General features: G+C 48.4%; 1 protein-coding gene across 5 annotated transcripts in view; it reads right to left on the reverse strand.

Annotated features, from left to right (window-relative positions):
• Window positions 1-3,911: 3,911 nt before the first annotated feature.
• The window catches only part of LOC123763645 (zinc finger protein 84), a 135,274-nt gene continuing 119,181 nt past the window's right edge, over window positions 3,912-20,004 (reverse strand). For all 5 annotated transcript variants that reach the window (XM_045750906.2, XM_069302142.1, XM_069302145.1 and 2 more), the window contains one exon: window positions 3,912-7,125. In XM_045750906.2, coding sequence (XP_045606862.1) covers window positions 4,529-5,809 — 1,281 coding nt within the window. In that variant the 5' untranslated portion in view covers window positions 5,810-7,125 and the 3' untranslated portion in view covers window positions 3,912-4,528. The remainder of the gene's footprint in view (window positions 7,126-20,004) is intronic.

Consider the following 20,004-nt stretch of genomic DNA (forward strand, 5'->3'; position numbering starts at 1 on the left):
GTTCTGGCTACTAGGTACGACATATATATATATATATATATATATATATTCTCTTGCTGATAGTGCAACAGTGTATGTAGCCTTGATCTACTTGAGGAGGTTGATAGTGTCAGGTGGGGAACCAGAAGATAGGATACCACTTGATAAGTCTTGTCTCTGTCTCTTGATAATTGCAGTCTCCGTGGTGTAGTGGTAAGACACTCGCCTGGCGTTCCGCGAGCGCTATGTCATGGGTTCGTATCCTGGCCGGGGAGGATTTACTGGGCGCAATTCCTTAACTGTAGCCTCTGTTTAATGCAACAGTAAAATGTGTACTTGGATGAAAAAACGATTCTTCGCGGCAGGTGATCGTATTCCAGGGACCATAGGATTAAGGACTTGCCCGAAACGCTACGCGTACTAGTGGCTGTACAAGAATGTAACAACTCTTGTATATATCTCAAAAAAAAAAAAAAAAAAAAAAAAGCTGGTGATAGAGTTCTGATGGTGTTGGAGTGCAACCTGATTGTAATAGTATAGAGTATAGGATTCATTATTATTATACAGGCATACCTCAGTTTACGAGTTTAATTGGTTCCTGGAGACGCCTCGTATTCCGAAAACTCGCATTCCGAAGCTAATTTCCCCATAAGAAATAAAGGGAAATGAATTAATCCGTTCCTGACTACCCCAAAAACCCCACATCAAACTAAATTTTTATACCTAATTTACCTAATTCATCTAAATAAACCTACAAAACTATGTTCCAGTTATTACTTACCTTGCTGTCGAGTGCTGTAGGCGTATGGAAGATGGTGAGGAGGGGGGGAGGAGGAGAGGAGTTACTGTTTGGAAGGGGAGTCCCCTTCCATAATCACATCAGGCAGTGAGGACCTTTCTGGTGTGCTCTCCCTGGGACGTTTTATCTGAGTGCCACTAGGTCCTGGTTGAGGCTCACTGCTCGATTTCCTCACCACAAATCTGTCCATGGAAGCTTGCTTTTCCCTTCTTCGCAAGCTCTCTCTGTAGTAAGGCATCACATTGTCATTGAAAAGATTAAGACAATGGCCTACTACAGCTTTCTCTGGGTGAGTCTGTTCAACAGTTGTTTGAATCTCTTCCCACATCTGACACACCTTCTTAATTACTGCAGAAGGGACATTCGCTGGTGCTGCTGCCACCTCCTCCTCCACTGCAGAATCATCCGCTGCTGCGTTGGCTTGCTGTTCCTGTTGAAGGGCTAGGAGTTCTTCGGTGGTCAGTTCTTCGTTGTGTTCTTCCACCAACTCCTCCACATCATCACCATCCAATTCCAAGCCCATTTGCTGGCCTAGACTAACAATTTCCTCAACAATAGGCACATCATTTATAGGCTCAAACCCCTCAAAGTCTAGTTCTCTCACACATTCAGGCCACAATTTTCTCCAGCCAGAGATCAGGGTTCTTTGAGTCACTTCTTGCCAGGCTTTGTCAACAAGTTTTAAAGCACTAAAAATGTTAAAATGCTCTCTCCAGAACTCTTTGAGGGTGAGGTTTGTGGCTTCAGTCACTTCAAAACATTTCCGGAAAAGTGCCCTTTCATACAGTTTCTTAAAATTCGCTATGATTTTCTGGTCCATAGGCTGAATTAGAGGAGTGGTGTTAGGAGGAAGGAATTTAACTGTGAGGAATTTATTGTATCTAGGCAACAAATCATCTTCCAAGCCTGGAGGATGAGCAGGAGCATTGTCAAGGAGAAGCACGGCTTTGAGTGGCAATTGTTTCTCCTGCAGATATTTTTCTATGGCAGGGCACACCACTTCATTCACCCACTCCGAAAAAATAAGCCTAGTCACCCATGCTTTTTTATTAGACTTCCACATCACACACAAATGGGTTTTCTGCACTTTATACTGTTTGAAAACCCTTGGATTTTCAGAATGATACACTAGCAAGGGTTTAATTTTCAAATCGCCACTCGCATTTGAACACAGCACAAGCGTAAACCTATCTTTCATAGGTTTGTGTCCAGGCAAGGATTTTTCCTCCTTGGTAATGTATGTCCTCTTAGGCATTCTTTTCCAAAACAGTCCTGTTTCGTCACAATTACACACTTGTTGCGGTAGGTATCCCTCAGCCTCTGCAAACTCTTTTAATTCCTCAATAAATCGTCCAGCGGCTGGTTTGTCTGAGCTGGCTGCCTCCCCATGCCTTGTAACACTATGGATACCACTTCTCTTTCTAAATTTTTCAAACCAGCCCCTGCTTGCCTTAAACTCTTTCGTATCTGCATCACTCGTTGCAGGGGTATTCTTTAGAAGGTCTTCGTGCAACACCCTGGCTTTCTCACAGATGATGGCCTCCGAAACATTATCACCCCTCAACTCCTTGTCGTGTATCCAAATTAATAACAACTTTTCCACTTCTTCCAGTATTTGTGGTCTTTGTTTCGTCATTATTCTTACTCCTTTTGCCACTTTAGCACCCATAATCTCATTTTTCTTCTTAAGTATAGTGCATATTGTTGATGTGGCTTTGTTGTACTGCCTACAAAGTTCAACAACACGTGTACCGTTCTCATGCTTCCGAATGATCTCTTGTTTCTCCTCTATTGTCATCCTCACATGAGCTTTCTGGCCTTTATCCTTACCACTGGCTTTCTTGGGACCCATGGTGAGATATATAATAACAAATTGTATAGACAAATCACCAAAAATCCAACAAAACACTGAAAATCCGCGAGAAGAATTGATGTGGGGGTAGTCACTGAGCGCGAGACAATGGTAAACTGAGGGGCGGCGGGGCAGAGGGGCGACGATCGCCGAAGCACCACCCGCTAGGTCGGCCTGTACACGTATCAACAAACTCGCGTCCCGAGGTAACCCTCGCCTTCCGAGACAAATTTTTGGAGTAAATACTGCTCGTCTTCCGAAAAACTCGCATACAGGGACACTCGCATTCCGAGGTACCACTGTATGTGTGTATGTATTGTGTATGTGCTCTGTCCAGTAAATGTATTCCAATTTGCTGGTGTTTGCCCTTGTCCTAGTGAGGCTTCCCAGGAAATAGTAAAGGAAGAGAGAGAGAGAGAGAAAGAACCAAGAACCACCGCTGTGGACAAGGTAGGACGAAAACTAGTAAGTTAAAGGGGATTGAGGAGATCATATCACATAAGGAGAGAGTGGGGAGTCACAGGGGCTCGAGTGGGTGTGTGCATGTGACAACGAGGCTAAGTGTTGGAGCCTCATCCCCTAAATGTGTGATGTTGAGCCCCTCTCCAAGAGCCAGAAGCGCCTAGTGTGATCTCCTAGTGAAGTGTAAGCACTCTACCGAGTTGTGGGTTGGGTTGTCCGTAAAGGAGGAACACGACGACAACACCACCAACACCCACACTATAATAATATGTACACACTCTACACTGCCACACACTATATACATTCACCATCAACACACTCAGAACACCGCGAGTGTGAGCAGCCACACCCAGCCAGTCCTCCCTCACTCCAACATCTTACTCGCCAACATTGCTCCTCCCACCATACTGTTATTGTATTTATTACACAATTTACACATGTTATATATACCTATTTACACATGTTATATATACCTATCTACATGTTTTATTTACCAGAACTATGCAAGTAAGCCGGTATTGTGTCCAAACAGTATAGTGGCCACCATACACTGCATGACAAATCACACAGCAGACAGCAGACGACGCCACGATTACGACGTCACCTCCCTCACCAAAATAGCTCCTCACAACATACTCCTGGTGCTGTTATTACACTATTCTGCACACACTGTATATACCCATGTACATGTGTGTTCCCCATAGCGAATCACGAAGCTAGTACGGTGAGCAAAACAAGAGTGGCTGCCCCACAGTGAGGCTACCTCAATTCTCTTCCTTCCTCCCTCCATCACCAAAATTTCTCCTTCCTACGCACAACGCTCATTATAACCACAATCCTGGTCACTAATACCTGTAAATGAATAATTGACCACAAGTTTATTTTGAAAAGGAACCTAAAAAGTCGTTTGAAGATTCCTAGATGGACGAAATAATGCTGTGGTGCTGTGGCTAACACTGTGAACATCGTGAACAGCATTGAATCACTGATATTTGAACATTGTACCCAGTCATTATCACACTCGGGCTCTTCTATAATACTATCATGGCTAAATAAAACAGATTATATATATATTTTGACAATATTAGGCAATGCTGCGGTCACACGCTGAACAGCAGTGATGTGCGCTCATGCTGCAAGCGCCAGCCTTGGTTGCTCACTCACTACTGAGGCTCTGACACCCGGCAATGTGGACCATGATTTTTTTTTAAGATGGGGTCTGTTTACAAGAGCCCTGAGGAAGCTGATGTGAACCCCATGTAGCCGAGGGAGTTTTGAATGGAACGTGAAAAATAAAAACACCCGGGGGCGCGTTGCACACCCTAAGCCTGGGCCTGCAGGCGCGTTGCGCAGTTAAAGGGTTAAAGATCTCACAAGTATTTTAATATGAAATCTTCAAAAAAATCTTCATGGCATTGTGAACACACAACATTTCTCTATATATTATGAATTCGCTTATGTTTTAATAATGTAAATTTGGATGAAAAGTGTTTTGAACATTCTGAACACTGATATGGTTTTTCTCCAGTATGGCCTATTAAATGGCTAACAAGCTTATCTTTTTCATTAAAGTCTTTTAAACACACAGAACATTGATATGGTGTCTCTCCTGTATGACACTTTGAATGCCTTCCTAGCTTCCCTCTCTCAGAAAAAGACTTTAGACACACTAGACACTGATAGGATTTTACATCTGTGTGAATAGCTGCATGTCTTACCAAATTAGATTTTTCTTTAAAGGCTTTTAAACAAACCGAACATTGATAAGGTTTCTCTTCTGTATGAACTCGCATATGTCTTGCTAAGCTGCCTGCATGAAAAAATACTTTTAAACATTGTAAACACTGATATTGCTTTTCTCGATTATGAATTTTCATGTGTGTTACTAAAACAGATTTTTGAGTAAAGTCTTTCAGACATTCTGAACATTGATATGGTCTCTCTCCTGTATGAATTCTTGTATGGCTAACTAGTTTAGCTTTTTCATAAAAGCCTTTTGAACACTCTGAGCACTGATATGGTTTCTCCCCTGTATGCAATCTTGTATGATTTACTAGATTTGATCTTACTGAAAAGGATTTTGGACATTCTGAACACTGATATGGCTTTTCACCTGTATGAACTCTCATATGGGTTACTAAAGCACCTTTATCAGAAAAGCATTTTGAACATTCTGGGCATTTATGTGGCTTATCTCCTGTATGAGTTCTCATGTGTGTGTCAAGTGCAGTTTTTTGTTTAAAGTCCCTTAAACATTCTGAACACTGAAATGGTTTTTCTCCTGTATGAATTCGAATGTGTTTTACTAGATTTCCCTTTTCACTGAATCCTTTTGGACATTCTGTACACTGATAGGGTTTTTCTCCAGTATGAGTTCTTATGTGTGTGTCTAATGCAGACCTCTGTTTAAAGTTTTTTAGACATTCTGTACACTGATATGGTTTTTCTCCTGTATGAACTCTTTCATGGTATATTAAACTGGATTTTACTGAAAAGGCTTTAAAGCATACTAAACACTGATATGGCTTTTCTCCTGTATGAACTCTCGAGTGGATTACTAAAGCACCTTTATCAGAAAAATTCTTTTGACATTCTAAACACTGATATGGCTTCTCTCCTGTATGAGTTCTCATGTGAGAGTTAAGAGAAGACTTTTTTTTTAAGTCTTTTAAACATACTGGACAATGATATAGCAGTTCTCCTTTACACACTTTCATCTTTGTGAGCAGAGAAGACTTACACGTCACAACAACACAAAATGTTGAGGCAATGCCTCTTTAACTCTTGTGCATTAACTCTGAGTATAACACTGATATAACTTACATATACTTTATATGAAATTTAAACATCTAAAGTTAATCATTACTTTCAATTTTGTTAATGATTATGAATATTGACAGTTTGACCTTACATGTATAGTCTTGTGTATTGCAAAACAATAATATATTTTTAACATCTTTATATGATATACTACACATGAAAATATTCTAGTGAACAGATACTCAATATTAATATTTATGCTATGTATAAGCTCATATATGGCTTGTTATACATGGAAAGTTTATGACTAGTTAAACATGAAAAGTTTATGGCTTGTTATACATGGAAAGTTTATGACTAGTTAAACATGAAAACTTTATGGGTTGTTATACAAGGAAAGTTTATGACTTGTTATACATTGAAAGTTTATGGCTTGTTATACATTGAAAGTTTATGGCTTGTTATACATTGAAAGTTTATGGCTTGTTATACATTGAAAGTTTATGGCTTGTTATACATTGAAAGTTTATGGCTTGTTATACATGGAAAATTTATGGTTTGCTATACATGGAAAATTTATGGCATGTTATTCATGGGAAGGTTGATACATGAAAATTTTTAGGAGCATTGAATTTATGTACAAACTCTTAAGTGAGTTACCAAGAAAATTGAATTATTCTACAAGATGCAAAACCTTAACATGACTTCCCCACACTATAATTTACAGACATTCCAGATGAAAATATGGACAATTTATTTAGGAGCATTGAATGGTCATGTTGCACCTTGCTTCATTATGTGACATAGGACACATGACGTAAAATATTCACATTCCGGTCATTAAATTAAAATAATAATAATATATGAATCTATTGATAAAATTTGTGAATTTTTTTACTTTATAAATATTCAATTACATTTCTATTTTGCAGAGTGGTTAAGCAATTAATAGATTTCCATAAAACATCACACACAAATATTCAAAATTCAATATTCATATTCTGCATGATTATTGACTAATAACTTAACTATACTGGACTTAGGTATAAATAAATTATTTATTAATTTATTTCATAATGTTCGCAAACCGCTTATGCAACATTTCTGAGTAGGCACACTTTTGCTGCACTAAGGTGTAAATATGTCCACAGGCGTGTTGGTGTGTGTTTAGCTCTTGGGTACTGATTGACACATACAATGTATGCCACTTACCAGAAATTTTAAGCACTAGTTGCCAGGAGGGCAAGTGCAGATCTTCTGGCATATGGATGATCTGAAAAATTATAGAATAACATTAAAAGACATGAATAAACTAATATGAAACATCTGAGTTTTAATTAAATTTTTCCTGCCAGGATATTCAGATTCAACAATTTTTTTTGTATTATTATTTATACATACAAGAGTTGTTACATTCTTGTACAGCCACTAGTACGCGTAGCATTTCAGGCAGGTCCTTAACCCCTGAGCTGCTCCTGCAATTATAGCCTGCAACACACCCAGGTGCAAGAAATAAAAAAATAACAAAAAACCAGCATTGAATGTAGTTAAACGCCATTTTCTGGGTGAGTCCCAGAGGCTCCCCGGAGCTTTGCCAGGCTGATATGCTAATGTCAGACTTTGGCATCAGTCATGTGTATGGAGTTCTTAGGCCTACCGGGGACCACGGCCAAAACCGGGCCCCTTCAGAGAGGCAAGGGAGCAATGGCCTTTAGAAACCCCGGTGTGGTTGGAAGCATTCTATGTCTGCCACCGACCGGAAAAGGCACTCAGAAAGGTAAGCGCCTCAAAACAAACCCCTATTCTGGTTAAAATTGCTACCAAAAGCCGAACTAGTGGATAGAACTCCCCAACAGAAAACAAGCAAACTAGTGTAACGTCACACGTCACCGCGCCGCTGTCTGCGCAGCTCCCCCCCTCCCTGGGAGGGGGAAGGGGGAGCCCCAGACCCTTCACGCCGGTTACCCACACCTCAGTTCTGAGGCTGGATGTCAAAAATGCGAAAAAACTGCCGACCGGAGGGAGGGAAGGATGCCGGGAAGCCTCCGGGACTCACCCAGAAAATGGCGTTTCATTACATTCAACGCTGGTTTTCTGGGGGGAGCCCCGTCAACTCCCTGGAGCTAAGTACCCACAGATTGAAAAAGAGGGACTTACCCGGGAGGCGGTGGTCTCTCACTCCTGAACTCGAAGTTGAGACAACTGGCTGCAACCTCCACACAAAGCAACACAGGCCCGATGGGGCCCAGTGACATTCACGAGGTAACAAGCAGCCAGGACCCTGTTCGACCGCCAAAAACCCCGCGCCCGAATATCAGACAAGACATATTCCCAAAGACGGCAGCAAGAGCCGCGAACTTACGGGCGTCATGGGCACGGGGATAGACCGCAGGCTGGCTGGACTTGATAACTCTGCGGACAACCTGGGAGAACCGAACCCGCGAACAGGGAAGAAGGGAAACTGGATCAACCCAAAGCGCGTCCCCGGACACAGAAGCCGTGGCGTGCAAATAACGGCGAAGCACCGCAACTGGACACAAAACATGATGCACCCCCGGCCTGACCAACCAAGCATCAACCACCCATGGACCCCTCTGGAACGCAGCAGTCTCATTCTTCACCAGAAAAGGAGACAGCTGCAAGCGAACAAAACAATCTCCAAGACCAAAAGAGCAGAAACCCCTGCGCTGGAGGAGAGCATGAAGCTCCCCTACCCGACCCCCAGAGGCTAATGCCAACAAGAAAAGAGCCTTGGAGAAACAATCCCGGACCGAAGGGGCCACAACGAAACGAGGAGACGAAAGGTAAGCGAGCACTCTGTCCAAAGACCAGGATGGCTCAGGCGGCGCATGAGCAGGCCGGAGGTGAAACAAGGCATGAGACAGCTTGCGAAACAGCGCAGACATAACATTGATATCGAAGGCAAGCTGAAGCGGCTCCGCCAGCGGCGCACGATACGAGGCGACAGTGTTAGGCATATGACGGTCCTTAACCCTTAAATGGCGCATAGCTATACAGTGCTTCCTCAGACTAACGAACCCCGCTCTATCGAATTCCCGGAAGAGCCGAACAAATTGAATTCGGTTCCAAATGTTCAGTGGAACATACAAATGTTCGATTAAGTGAGGAATGTTCGTCCAAGCGGTCACTGAGGCCGAGCGTCAGAGCTGGCTGTCATCAACTATGATTCGCCAGAGTGTAAACAGTTATGTAGTGTTTTATTATCCCTACCCATAGTTTCTAGGGAGAAATGGTGATAAAAATGGTGATAAAATGGTGTCAGGGGGGCATTGGTGAGAGAGTTGTTGTCAGGAGGCAACACATGCTCCCCCGCCCCCACCCTCCTTCCTCCACCTGACCACAGAGACCACTCACTCTCCTCTCGTTGTCAGATGCCAAGAGTCAATTTAATGATAATTATCGCATTATCTACACTGAAAATAGCCTTTTTATTAGAAAAATGTCATATTGGAGCAATAATAATTGTGAAAATTGTAATATATACAGTACATATTTTAAACAGTTTGAACACATTTCCTTTTCACAGAATTTTTAATACAATTGGGGTGTAGATAACAGCTGGCATTGTGTGGCCGGCCGGTCGCTCCCTGAGCCATTGGGGGGGTGGTTTCCTGGATCCCTCCCTCCCTCCCTCCTCTAACAGCCTACGTACTGTACTAATATCTATTTAGAATAAATTTTGAGGAGGCCAATAAAACAAGCACAGGTCGTGTGAACGTTAGGCCTTGGTGAGGTGGCTGGCATCATTTGTGGTGGTGTCAGGGGAGGCAGGTGGTGTCAGGGGAGGCAGGCGTGTCAGGGGAGGCAGGTGGTGTCAGGGGAGGCAGGTGGTGTCAGGGGAGGCAGGTGGTGTCAGGGGAGGCAGGCGGTGTCATGGGAGGCAGGTGGGGTCAGGGGAGGCAGGTGGTGTCAGGGGAGGCAGGTGGTGTCAGGGGAGGCAGGCGGTGTCATGGGAGGCAGGTGGGGTCAGGGGAGGCAGGTGGTGTCAGGGGAGGCAGGTGGTGTCAGGGGAGGCAGGTGGGGTCAAGGGAGGCAGGTGGGGTCAGGGGAGGCAGGCGGTGTCAGGGGAGGCAGGTGGTGGAAAGAGGCAGGTGGTGTCAGGGGAGGCAGGTGGGGTCAGGGGAGGCAGGCGGTGTCAGGGGAGGCAGGTGGGGTCAGGGGAGGCAGGTGGTGTTAGGGGTGGCAGGTGGGGTCAGGGGAGGCAGGCGGTGTCAGGGGAGGCAGGCGGGGTCAGGGGAGGCAGGCGGGGTCAGGGGAGGCAGGTGGGGTCAGGGGAGGCAGGTGATGTCAGGGGAGGCAGGTGGGGTCAGGGGAGGCAGGTGGGGTCAGGAGAGGCAGGTGGGGTCAGGGGAGGTAGGTGGGGTCAGGGGAGGCAGGTGGGGTCAGGGGAGGCAGGTGGGGTCAGGGGAGGCAGGTGGGGTCAGGGGAGGCAGGCGGTGTCAGGGGGAGGCAGGTGGTGGAAGGAGGCAGGTGGGGTCAGTGGTGGAAGGTGTTGTCAGGGGAGGTGGAAGTGGAGAGAGAAGGGTGGTGACCACGCATGGCTGCCAAACCTCTCATTCATACTCTATTATAAATCTCAATCTTAGCTGTAAAATATTTATGCCAAAATATGTTAATTTTCGTGTATTAATATACATTATTAATCATTAACACGTTTTATTGTTTCCTGAAGAAAACAATAGCTGACTTGGCATTGTGGTGTGTATGGCCGGGTACCTGGGGGTGGGGGGGGGGTCCTGGAGGTGTGAGAGGAGACCTGTCAACCCATCATTTTTTTTTGTCGGGAGAGTTGAGACGCTTCCAAGCCTGCTGCTTCAATACACGGTGTGGGTGGTGTGGTATGGTTTGGGTGGTGTGGTTGGGTGTGGGGGGATGATGTGGGTGGTGTGGGGTGTGTGGGGGATGATGTGGGTGGTGGTGTGGGGTGTGTGGGTGGTGGTGTGGGGAGTGTGGGTGGTGGGGGCGAATGGTGTTAGTGGTGTTGGGGATGGTGTGGGGGTGTGGGGGATGGTGTGGGTGGTGTGGGGGATGGTGTGGGTGGTGGTGTGGGGTGTGTGGGGGATGGTGTGGGTGGTGGTGTGGGGTGTGTGGGTGGTGGTGTGGGGTGTGTGGGTGGTGGTGTGGGGAGTGTGGGTGGTGGGGGCGAATGGTGTTAGTGGTGTGGGGAGTGTAGGTGGTGGGGGCGAATGGTGTTAGTGGTGTGGGGGATGGTGTGGGTGGTGTGGAGGATGGTGTGGGTGGTGTGGGGGATGGTGTGGGTGATGTGGGGGATGGTGTGGGTGGTGTGGGGGATGGTGTGGAGGATGGTGTGGGTGGTGTGGAGGATGGTGTAGGTGGTGTGGGGGATGGTGTGGATGGTGTGGGTGGTGTGGGGGATGGTGTGGGTGGTGTGGGGGATGGTGTGGGTGGTGTGGGGGATGGTGTGGGTGGTGTGGGGGATGGTGTGGGTGGTGTGGGGGATGGTGTGGGTGGTGTGGGGGATGGTGTGGGTGGTGTGGGGGATGGTGTGGGTGGTGTGGAGGATGGTGTGGGTGGTGTGGAGGATGGTGTGGGTGGTGTGGAGGATGGTGTGGGTGGTGTGGAGGATGGTGTGGGTGGTGTGGAGGATGGTGTGGGTGGTGTGGAGGATGGTGTGGGTGGTGTGGAGGATGGTGTGGGTGGTGTTGAGGATGGTGTGGGTGGTGTGGGGGATGGTGTGGGTGGTGTGGAGGATGGTGTGGGTGGTGTGGAGGATGGTGTGGGTGGTGTGGAGGATGGTGTGGGTGGTGTGGAGGATGGTGTGGGTGGTGTTGAGGATGGTGTGGGTGGTGTGGAGGATGGTGTGGGTGGTGTGGAGGATGGTGTGGGTGGTGTGGAGGATGGTGTGGGTGGTGTGGAGGATGGTGTGGGTGGTGTGGAGGATGGTGTGGGTGGTGTGGGGGATGGTGTGGAGGATGGTGTGGGTGGTGTGGAGGATGGTGTGAGTGGGGTGGGGGATGGTGTGAGTGGGGTGGGGGATGGTGATTCTCGCATCTCAGATTATTATTGACACCAAAAGAGCATGAAAGATATTATAATGAAGCACCACACAACATAGAAACAAACTAATGTGTCCTGGCATATGTTTAAAAAAAATAAAAATAAGAAGGTTGTTGGGGCCGGACGAATGGAACGAATCGGCTTCGCCCCATATAGTTCGTTCAAGTGAGGACACACTGTATACCATTTGACACCCACAGGCGCATAGCAAAAAAAAAAAAAAAAAAAAATTATTTTTTCTTCCTAACCTGTTAATTTGTGTTCACTGATCACGGGAAAAATAATAAAAAAATCGTAAATGGCATATATTGCCCGCTATAGGGCGGGGAAGTGTGACAAAAATCAGGCGCTGACTCAGCGTGCGTCCCCAGGCGGTCTGTTGATCGCCAGCTGTCAGGCCAGAGTTTCCACAAAGAGATAATTACCTAATTATTTCAATGTATCTGATTGATTTTTCGTAGTTTTTTTGCTGTAATATTATTCAATAGTGTGTAGTGTGATATATTTATATAATAAAATGAGTGAATCATCGCTGTACTCAAAAATATGGTGTGCGTATTGTTGATTCAATTATGTTCATCAAACAGTGAACAAATACTTTGTCGGTTATTACACTATATACACAGGTTATATATAAGTATCTGGATGTTTTGTTCACCATGACAAACCACTAAGTTGGTATGCTGAGTGGCAGTGGCAGTGGCAGGCAGTGACTGGCTGCCACTCCCTCCCTCACCTCACCTCACCTGCCTTGCCACCATTCTCCACCCACCATACTGTTTTTGCTTCTATATACAGACGTTATATATAAGTATTTACATGTTTTGTTCACCATAACTGTACATCTAAGCTTGTATGGTGAGTAAAGGCAGAGAGACGTAGCTACTCACACAGTCAGCTGGTGGCGGCCGCCATCAAGGCCAGACGCACTAATATTTCTCCTACAATACTGTTTGTGGTGTTATTACGCTATATACACACATTATATATAAATATCTACCTGTTTTATTCACCATACTTGTACAAGTAAACTGGTATGGTGCCCAAAGACCATCGTGGTCATCAGTAAACAACATGATAAGTCCTGCAGACGACGCTCCTCCCTCACCAAAATGGCGGCTCCCAACCTCCTACTCTCGCTGTTATCTCACACTATACACATGTTATATATAAGTATGTACATTTGTGTTCACCATAGCGAACCACTAAGCTGGTATGGTGAGTGCAGTCAATAAAAGGTGGCCACACACACTCAAAAGACAACGCCACCTTCCTCCCTCCCACAGCATTACTCCTCCCTCCATGGCGCACAGCGCTAAATATCACCACAATCCTGCTATTATCAGAACCGTGGTCAGTTTTATCACAGTCAGGGGTCTTCTGTAATAATATCATCACTACATAATAGCATGAACAAGTATATTATGGCATTTGTAGGCGATGCTGTGGTCACAAGCTGAACAGCAGTGCTGTGAGCTCATGCTGCGTGCGTCAGGCTTGGTAGCTCACTCAATACTGAGGCCCCTAACACCCTGGGGTTTGGCCCACGATTTTTTTTAAAAATGGCGTCTGTTTACAAGAGCCCTGATGAAGGTGTAGTGAACCCCGTGTATCCGCGGGCCATTTAAATCTTGCGTAGTACTCCAAAGCATCATATGATGCGATGCGCAATTTACTGCAAGTCGGTCAAAGCATCATATGATGCGATGCGCAATTTACTGCAAGTCGGTCAAAGCATCATATGATGCGATGCGCAATTGAAGGGTTAACCCTTAAACTGCGCAACACGTCATATGAAGTGTTGAGTAACTTGCTATACATTGCGCATCACGTCATATGACGTCATATGACGTGTTGGAGTACTACGCAAGATTTAAACGGCCCGCGGCTATACGGGGGTTTACCACACCTTCATCAGGGCTCTTGTAAACAGATGCCATTTTAAAAAAAAATTGTGGGCCAAACTCCCTGGTGTTAGGGGCCTCAGTATTGAGTGAGCTACCAAGCCTGACGCACGCAGCATGAGCTCACAGCACTGCTGTTCAGCTTGTGACCACAGCATCGCCTAAAAATGCCATAATATACTTGTTCATGCTATTATGTAGCGATGATATTATTACAGAAGACCCCTGACTGTGATAAAACTAACCAGGGTTCTGATAATAGCAGGATTGTGGTGATATTTAGCGCTGTGCGCCATGGAGGGAGGAGTAATGCAGTGGGAGGGAGGGTGGTGATGTCTTCTGACTGTGTGTGGCCACCTTTTATTGACTGCACTCACCATACCAGCTTAGTGGTTCGCTATGGTGAACACAAATGTAGATACTTATATATAACGTGTGTATAGAGGGTATAAACAGCAAGAGGAGTAGGTTGGGAGCTGCCATTTTGGTGAGGGTGGTGGCGTCATCTGCACAATTTATCATATTGTTTACTGGTTACCACGATGGTCTTTGGGCACCATACCAGTTTACTTGTACAAGTATGGTGAATAAAACAGGTAGATATTTATATATAATATGTGTATATAGCGTAATAACACCACAAACAGTATTGTTGGAGGAGAAATATTAGTGTGTCTGGCCTTGAGGGTGGCAGCCATCAGCTGACTGTGTGAGGTCCTACGTCTTTGTGCCTTTATTCACCATACAAGCTTAGATGTACAGTTATGGAGAACAAAACATGTAAATACTTATATATAACGTCTGTATATAAAAGCAAAACCAGTATGGTGGGTGGAGAATGGTGGTAAGTCAGGTGAGGTGAGGGAGGGAGTTGCAGCCAGTGGCGGGCTGCCACTGCCACTCAGCATACCAACTTAGTGGCTCATTATGGTGAACACGAATGTAGATACTTATATATAGCGTCTGTATATAGTGAATAAAAGCAAAAACAGTATTGTGGGAGGAGAATGTGGGTGAGTCAGGTGAGTTGGGGGATGGCGTGAGTAACTGGCTGGTACACGGCGGTCACTCCTTGTTACATTTTGACTCATAATAGCAACTTAGTGGTTCGTTACGGTGAACAAAACATGCAGATACTTATATATAACCTGTGTATATAGTGTAATAACCGACAAAGTATTTGTTCACTGTTTGATGAACATAATTGAATCAACAATACGCACACCATATTTTTGAGTACAGCGATGATTCACTCATTTTATTATATAAATATATCACACTACACACTATTGAATAATATTACAGCAAAAAACCAGCGTTGAATGTAATGAAACGCCATTTTCTGGGTGAGACCCGGAGGCTCCCTGGAGCTTTACCGGCTGATATGCTAATGTCAGACTTTGGCATCAGTCATGTGTATGGAGTTCTAGGGCCTACCGGGGACCACGAGCCAGAACCTGGTCCCCTCAGAGAGGCAAGGGGAGCAATGGCCTATAGAAACCCCCGTGTGGTTGGAAGCATTCTATGTCTGCCATCGACCGGGTCAAGCATCCAGAAAGGTAAGCATTCCAAAACAAACCCCTATTCTGGGGAAAATTGCTACCTAAAGCCGAACTAGTGGATAGAACTCTTCAACAGAAAACAAGGAAACTAGTATGACGTCATACGTCACCGCGCCACTGTCTGCGCAGCTCCCCCCTCCCCAGGAGGGGGAAGGGGGAGCCCCAGACCTACCACGCCGGCTATCCACCCATCAGTTCTGAGGCTGGATGTCAAAACACGCGAAAAACGCCGACCGGAGGGAGGGAGGGTTGCCGGGGAGCCTCCGGGTCTCACCCAGAAAATGGCGTTTCATTACATTCAACGCTGGTTTTCTGGGGGGAGCCCCGTCGGCTCCCCGGAGCTAACTACCCACAGAGGAAGGTCAAAGGGACAAAACCGGGAGGCGGACACCACGCACCCCCCAAGAAGGCGAGACAACCGGCAGCAAACGCCAACCCAAGGCGCCACAGCCCCGAAAATCCCGGGAACAGCAAGGCCCCTGCATGAACACCAAAAATCCATGCCCGAAAGACTGCAAGGCCACGTCGCCCAGACGGCAGCGAGAGCAGCGAAGCCACGAACACCACAGGCATGAGGGAAGAATACAGGCAGCTTAGCCGCAAGAACACGGCTGACCACCCGGGACACCATCACCCGCGAACCGGGAAGAACAGAACCGGATCAACGCAAAACGCGCTCCGGACCCAAACGCCGTGGCACGCAAACAACAGCGGAGGGCCGCCACTGAACACAAAAACGACACACCCCCGGCCCGACCAACGAAGCACCAACAAACCCTGGACCCCTCCAGAATGCAGCAGCCCCACCCCGCGCCAGAAAAGATGGAGACTGCTGCCACCAAACAACCAAAACACTAAAACCGAAGGAGCAAGAAAACTCAGCGAACCGACCCCCAGAGGCAAAGGCCCAAAGGAAAGAGCCGACGAAAAAACACACCGGAACCGAAGGGGCACTACCAACCGAGGAGAAGACCGAGCACGCTGACCAGAGACCAGGATGGTGCAAGCGGCGCACGAACAGGCCGGAGGTGAAACGACGCACAAGACAGCTGACTAACGGTGCAGAAGCAACACCAAGACCGAAAGCAAGCTGAAGCGGCTCCGCCTGCGCCGCACGAAAAGAGGCGACAGTATGTGGCAAGACGACGGCCCCCAACCCCCACGAGAAAACCAAGCCGAGAGTAAACCAAGCTAACAAGAGTAACCACCTAAGAAGGGACAGGAAAGGAAGGACCGCCAAAATACCCATACTGCCGCCAAGAGAAGCACGCAGGTGGGACACCTACCACGAAGCCACCCGACCACCAACCGGAGGCGAGACCACGAGGCAGAACATAAGCAGCCCCGACAAGGCCCCCCCGAGCCCAGGAAAAAGGCGGAGCCGCGAGAAGATCTCGGGCGCGACCACCGAAACCCAGGCGGCACAAGGAGATGGAACGTCTGCCGAACAGAAAAACTCCCCGAAGCATGCAAGCCCGCCAGGAGTTCAGAAACGACGGGTCCGACGCGAGACATCGCAAGAACCCCCCCCCCCCAAAAAAAAAAAAAAAAACAACAACCGGCAGGGCAAGCTAGGAAAACCAAAGAAGGCGAAAGGGTCGCCGCCAGAACAGGACCCGAACCAAGGGGCACGAACAACTGCAATAGACCGAGACAAAGAAGCACATCACAGGACACAGGCTGACCAACGCCTAAGAACACACGCAGAACATCCCTGCTGCAGAGGAGGCAGGAAGAAAGAGCAGAAGCACAAAAAACCCCAGGAGAACAACCAGGGGTGGACAATCAGGCAGGGACAAAAACCCCCACGCAATCCCCAGGCACATAACGGCAGCAAAGTGCCACTCCACAACCGGACACAGGAACAAGGACACGCCACCGTGAAACACGGTACCAATGCACACGTGCAGCAGCAGCAACAGGCACCACTGCAACATGCAACATGTAAATAGCAACTCCCCTCTGCAAAGGTAGAGAACGGAGCAGGCAGACCCCAGACAGGGCCAACGGAGACACGACAAAACCCTGCAGGCCCAGAAACCTGCACCAGGCGACCGACGGCGGAGAAAACCCCGCTCGATACCTGCTGGATGAGGTACTGGGAGCTCTTTTACACCTGAAGCCCGGCCCAAGGTCAGGCCAGACCGGCCAGAGGATGGCCCACCAGGCAGCTGCTAGGAGCAGTCCACCGGCCCACATACCCCCACAACCAGGACGGGCCGGAACTGCCATACGAAAACAGGCCAGTGCGCCCTGGAAGTACACGGACGAACCAGCAAGAAGGCTTATGCTCGCAAGTAGGTCGTGTAACAAGCACAGACCACTGATGGTAATACAGTGTTCCCCAAAAGTGCCAATAGCACCACTGCAATCCACTGGTACTATCCCGCAAGTTCTACCAGATAGGCGGGACCCAAGAGCCAGAGCTCAAATCCTGCAAGCACAGCCAGGAGCCTCACCAGTCGAGTACAGAACCAACCCTACAACCCCCACACCTCACAACATTAAAAAAGGAGGGTCCCCTGAATGACTCCAGCATGGGTTGGACATGCACATGAGGGGGACAGGAAGGGGTGATAAAGGGACAGTCACTGGTGTGCGAACGGTCTCAGTCGTACAAAAATATACCTAAATAAAGACAGGTATATAAACACCGTCGCATCCAGCGCCCGGCCAAAAGACGCCAGATCGCAGAAACTCACCTGGCGAATGGTGGCACGAACTTGACACGACTCAACCGTGCCCAGAAAACTTGGGAGCACCGCCAGGTGAAGACGCCAGAGCCGGACCCGCCGGAGAACAGGGAGAGGCGAAGGAGGCGGTCCACACCCATGACACAGGGAAAACAACGGTGTCTTCCCCACAACTGGGAACCAGGACACCCCCGGCGCGAAGGGGCACATACCGCAGCCAGGGAGAAGAACGAGAGGCGAAGCACTGTAGCAAAAAAGGGCGCAAAACCCCAGCACTGAAACACCGCCCAGACCAAAACAAACTCCACGGCGCATGCGCATAACACGCTGGCCGAACCTCACACCCTCCCTGCGGGAAGGCGCCAGCCAGGACTACTGCACGAGAAAAGGAGCCAAAAGAGGAAGCAGGAACAATAAAACTGGCCAAAGAAGCAAAGAGCCCAAAAAGGAACCCAACCGGGCGACAAGTAGCCCAACCGGGCGACAAGTAGCCCAACCGGGCGACAAGTAGCCCAACCGGGCGACAAGTAGCCCAACCGGGCGACAAGTAGCCCAACAGGGCGACAAGTAGCCCAACAGGGCGACAAGTAGCCCAACAGGGCGACAAGTAGCCCAACAGGGCGACAAGTAGCCCAACCGGGCGACAAGTAGCCCAACCGGGCGACAAGTAGCCCAACCGGGCGACAAGTAGCCCAACCGGGCGACAAGTAGCCCAACCGGGCGACAAGTAGCCCAACAGGGCGACAAGTAGCCCAACAGGGCGACAAGTAGCCCAACAGGGCGACAAGTAGCCCAACAGGGCGACAAGTAGCCCAACAGGGCGACAAGTAGCCCAACAGGGCGACAAGTAGCCCAACAGGGCGACAAGTAGCCCAACAGGGCGACAAGTAGCCCAACAGGGCGACAAGTAGCCCAACAGGGCGACAAGTAGCCCAACAGGGCGACAAGTAGCCCAACAGGGCGACAAGTAGCCCAACAGGGCGACAAGTAGCCCAACAGGGCGACAAGTAGCTCAACAGGGCGACAAGTAGCCCAACAGGGCGACAAGTACGAGGAGCCGACAGACGTTCCAATAATGCGGGAAGTAGCGAAAAACCTTCCCGTACCCTCGAGAACACAGAAGCCAACACTAGTCCCGAAGGCACACGAAGGCGCAGGTGCACCCGAGATCAGAAGTCACGCAGAACCCCATCGAACGGGGAAACATGACAAAAACACCGTCCCAAAAAGGGGGGGAGGAAACATCCACCCACAGGACGGAACCAACCGACTCAAAGGCCAAGGAACCGAGCCCGGGGAGGGGCCGATGTCCAACAGCACGTACGGCGAGTGGGGAGGAAAGACCCCACTCCGCGTAACCACAAGCCCCGCCTAGAGGGGGATAAAAAACCCCACGGGGTCTAACGGGGCCAAGGCCCCCCCAAGTCAGCCCCTCCCCAGCCCCGGGAACCTACACGACAGGCCCCGGGGCCGAGCCGTTCCCCCAAAGCTTCGGCCGTACCAGAAAACCGGGGCAGCCGTGAAAACACTAAGGAAGGGAACCCACTGGCAGACTCATACAACACGGCTGGAGGAACAGGCCCAAATGCCCCCGTCACTTCCCCGGAAGGGGAATTCCCCGAGACTGCCCGAGTCTCAACACCAACAAAAACCCCGCCCCGAACCTACAGACGGTAAGGAACCGGATGCAGGCAGGAAGGGTGAACCAGGGGAAAGACAAGGGGGCGTGGATGGAACCGAAGCAACCAACACCCCCAAGTGCCAAAACGAACTACAACGGGGCAGCCCCGGGGCTCCCGGGGAGGAAACCACGAGAACGTTGCCACCACCAAGGCTCAAGTGCAACGCCCCTGCTGCCCGCACCCGCTTTGTTATACAACTGGGGAACCGAGCCACAACGAGCAACCAAACTCGCAGGACTCTGGGTCGAAGGTGTCACCGACCCCACAGGCAG

Source organism: Procambarus clarkii, chromosome 5 (genome assembly GCF_040958095.1).
Source record: "Procambarus clarkii isolate CNS0578487 chromosome 5, FALCON_Pclarkii_2.0, whole genome shotgun sequence".
Classification (NCBI taxonomy): domain Eukaryota; kingdom Metazoa; phylum Arthropoda; class Malacostraca; order Decapoda; family Cambaridae; genus Procambarus; species Procambarus clarkii.